The 3,366-nt window shown below is 38.9% G+C and overlaps 1 protein-coding gene across 4 annotated transcripts in view; it reads left to right on the forward strand.

The window, feature by feature from the left end:
* LOC112154447 (dynamin binding protein) overlaps positions 1-3,366 on the forward strand; it is a 51,386-nt gene that overhangs the window by 39,965 nt on the left and 8,055 nt on the right. For all 4 annotated transcript variants that reach the window (XM_024285386.2, XM_024285387.2, XM_024285388.2 and 1 more), the window contains 2 exons: positions 2,727-2,941; positions 3,040-3,139. In XM_024285386.2, coding sequence (XP_024141154.1) covers positions 2,727-2,941; positions 3,040-3,139 — 315 coding nt within the window. The remainder of the gene's footprint in view (positions 1-2,726; positions 2,942-3,039; positions 3,140-3,366) is intronic.

Below are 3,366 nucleotides of genomic sequence, written 5' to 3' on the forward strand. Positions count from 1 at the left end.
TATATATATATATATATATTTGTACATGTCGTATATGTTATATAAATATATCTGTATATATACTGCATACATACATATAGCCTTTTTGTCTAAAAAAATTGTTGGAACACAGGATTTAATCATTAGCTGTTGGAGCGTTCTAATCTCCGCTCCCATGTTAACTATGGGATGTTAATTGCACCTGAATCTGTGTGTCATGTAAATGAGAAGAGGAAAACAAAGTGGGATCCCACAGAACCGGGTCATAACCTGGTCACAGGGCCTCACAGGTTGATAAAATGTCTGCATATTCAAGGCTGTGAAGTGGAGCGTGTGATGTGTTTGTGTGCCGGATCAAATGTGGGAAAGAACCCACTTTTTCCAATTAAACTCAGAGCCCCTTTGTTTTTACTACGCGGCATTGTGTTGTGCCGCCGTGTGACTTCTAAAAGCCCCATTAGCGAGCCTCTCCTTCACGAGCGAGGAAATGCCTCCGCGCTGGCGGTGACGGCTGCGGCGGCAGATATGGTTCAAGAGATGAGAAAAGCTCCTTGAGTTGAGCTCTAGCCAACTCACGTGGATACCGATGAGGTCAGGGTGGGACAGAGACAAAAGGCAGGTGATCCTTAGATCAGGCCCACTACTCTTTACAAAGCTGAATTCAAATCTGTTTCAGATGCACGTTTTTAAAAAGTTGTTGGTAGTTTGTGCGTGTGTAGGTCGTGGTGAATTTTTACACTAGCTTTAATCCAGGTAAGCAGAGTTAACTGGGTTAGCTAGACAGCATCTGTTCAAGGAAGAGGAGTGACGTCACCTTCATCCATCAGCAGCATGCTGCACATGCTCCATCCAGCTTTAGATTTGTGCCCACAATAAAACCTGTTATCTATAAACATTGTTGTTGGTTGAGAAGATTCCTGAATGGAACTTCTTGTTGAAGGAGACGTGATTCAGTGTCAGTTCATGAAAACCAAACGGTGAGGTGGAAATGGAGTCCAGACTTTTTATTCCTGATTAAGAAGGTCTGAATGTATGCAGATGACACCGTTCGTTATGTTAGGTAGGGCTCCATAGTATATAGTAATACCTCCATCAAATCTGTCATGTAATTGTGTGAATGCTTAAGTATTAAATATATTCATGGTCTATGTTTTAATCTTTCACAGTACTTTTCAAAAAAATTAGAGTTTACTTAATATTTTAGCAACATGCTAACGTTTTTAGCTAATTTGTTATCTACTGGGGTTTTTTAGGCTAATTTAAAGTTTAGCTTCTATTTTATTAACATGCTCACGTTTTTAGCTGATTTGTTATCTGTCCCGGTTTCAAAGCTAATTTAGAGTTTAGCGTCTATTTTAGCTACATGCTAGCATATTTTTTGCTGATTTGCTATCTAATGAGGTTTTCAAGGAGTTTAGCTTCTATTTTTGCAACATGCTAACGTTTTTAGCTAATTTATTATGTACTGGAGTTTTTTAGGCTAATTTAGAGTTTAGCTTCTATTTTTGCAACATGCTAACGTTTTTGACGAATTTGGTTTACTGAGGAATCCCTTCAGTAATTTACATAAATTGCGTCACCATTTTCAGCAAAAAGCTTCAGTCACTACTTTCAGCAAAATGCATTCAAGCTAGCATTATCACAGGTTATGCAACTTTTCTAGTTTTGAATTAAGAACTTTATTGATAGAAGACTTAATGATCGTTTAATGACATTTTTTGGAAAAAAAACATTACTATATGGAATTGAGAAACTTTTTGAAGAAGAGGTGATGCATTTTGATAATTAAAACTGCTTTATTTTTACCTCCTGCTTCGTGGGTGAATGAAAATTTACAGACGTTACTCAATGTTCTTATCTTCAAGGGTAAATTCATGTCAAAAGGACTCGACCCTTTTTGAGATGTGACTCATGTTGCGTCCCTTCTAGTTGAACCTTTCTACCCTTTTAAAGTCCCACTCCTATCATCTTTTTATTTATTTTTGAAGCGTTTCTAGTAGTTTATTTTAAATATGATGCAATTTTTAGCCAAAATTTAAAAACCTGTGTTGTTTTTTACGACATAGTTTCCGTAGAGCGACAGTAGTTCATTAGAGATTTGTCTCAACCCCGCCCCCACTTCCCCTCCCCCATTGTGGAGAGCACGGAGCATGAAGCTTGTGGCTCTCCCTTCGATTTTCTACATCACAAACAAGCTCTTTTTCAAACAGCTTTTTTTCCACAACAATTTAAATAAATAAATGCTCAGAAATGTAAATTTGAGCTTAATTTTCTTAACATATGTCCTCCATTATCAGAATAATCCAACAACAACAAGCTAAAAACACCAAAAACTTGTTTTTTTTTTTCCCCCTGAGAACCTAAATGTCTGGTTGCTGTCACAAGCCATTGTACTGAGCACAAAGAGCCGGAGTTCACTCCAGTTTTTGTCCCCATTCATAAAAAGCATTGATGCATTACCAGGCTTTCCCTTCAGTCCCTGGCCTCCCAAGAGATCTGCCCTCTGCAACTGATAGGAGAAGTGAAGGGGGCGTTGGGTGGGTGGGCACAAGCATGTTTGGTTACAAACCGATGGAGATGTGGGCTGGGAAGCTGTTTGTTTTGACTCCTCCTATTATTGTAACCAATTTTGGGTTAATTAAGGAGCAGGAACATGAATAAATGAGCCAAATGACATCATGCTGTTTGGTCCACTGATGTCTTGAAGATCTGTGCAGCACTGAAACATTTTCTTCTGCTCTTTGCAGAGATGACGTTTCTGTCATCCCAGCCCAAACCTTTGGACTCCACCCCGGCGTCGGACATGTCATCCGGCTCCAACACCAGCTCGGACAATCCCGAGCAGAGGATGTTGGAGAAGAGGAGCAAGGTGATCGAGGAGCTGCTGCAGACGGAGAAGGACTACATCAAAGACTTGCAGATGTGTGTGGAGGAGATCATCGAGCCTCTGCAGAAGAAGCAGGTAAGAGGATTCTGGAAGCTCCAGATGACGGGAGAAGTTCTCGTCTCTTAGATATTGGAAAAAAAATATCCCAAATGTTTCCATATTTTCTGTTAAAGGTGAAGAACATGGACTTTAATGGACTTTTTGGAAACATTACCAGCGTGATTGAATTGTCCCAACGCCTTTACGATGAACTCCAGGAGACGGACTCCATCGGTAACTTCTACTATTTTTGTCACTTTAAAAAAGAAAATAAAACTTTTTTTTTTTAAGTCCATAAAAAATAAAAATATTTTTTATGTTTGCATTAAGACAGGGGTGTCAAACTCAATCAGACAAGGGGACAAAATCGCGGGCCGAACAGGATAAACACTTATTGAACACTCTAAAACCACATTTAAAAATTTTAGAAGTGTAACTTTTTAGCATAATTATGAAGTTGA

Source organism: Oryzias melastigma, linkage group LG19, assembly GCF_002922805.2.
Source record: "Oryzias melastigma strain HK-1 linkage group LG19, ASM292280v2, whole genome shotgun sequence".
In the NCBI taxonomy this organism is placed as follows: Eukaryota; Metazoa; Chordata; class Actinopteri; order Beloniformes; family Adrianichthyidae; genus Oryzias; species Oryzias melastigma.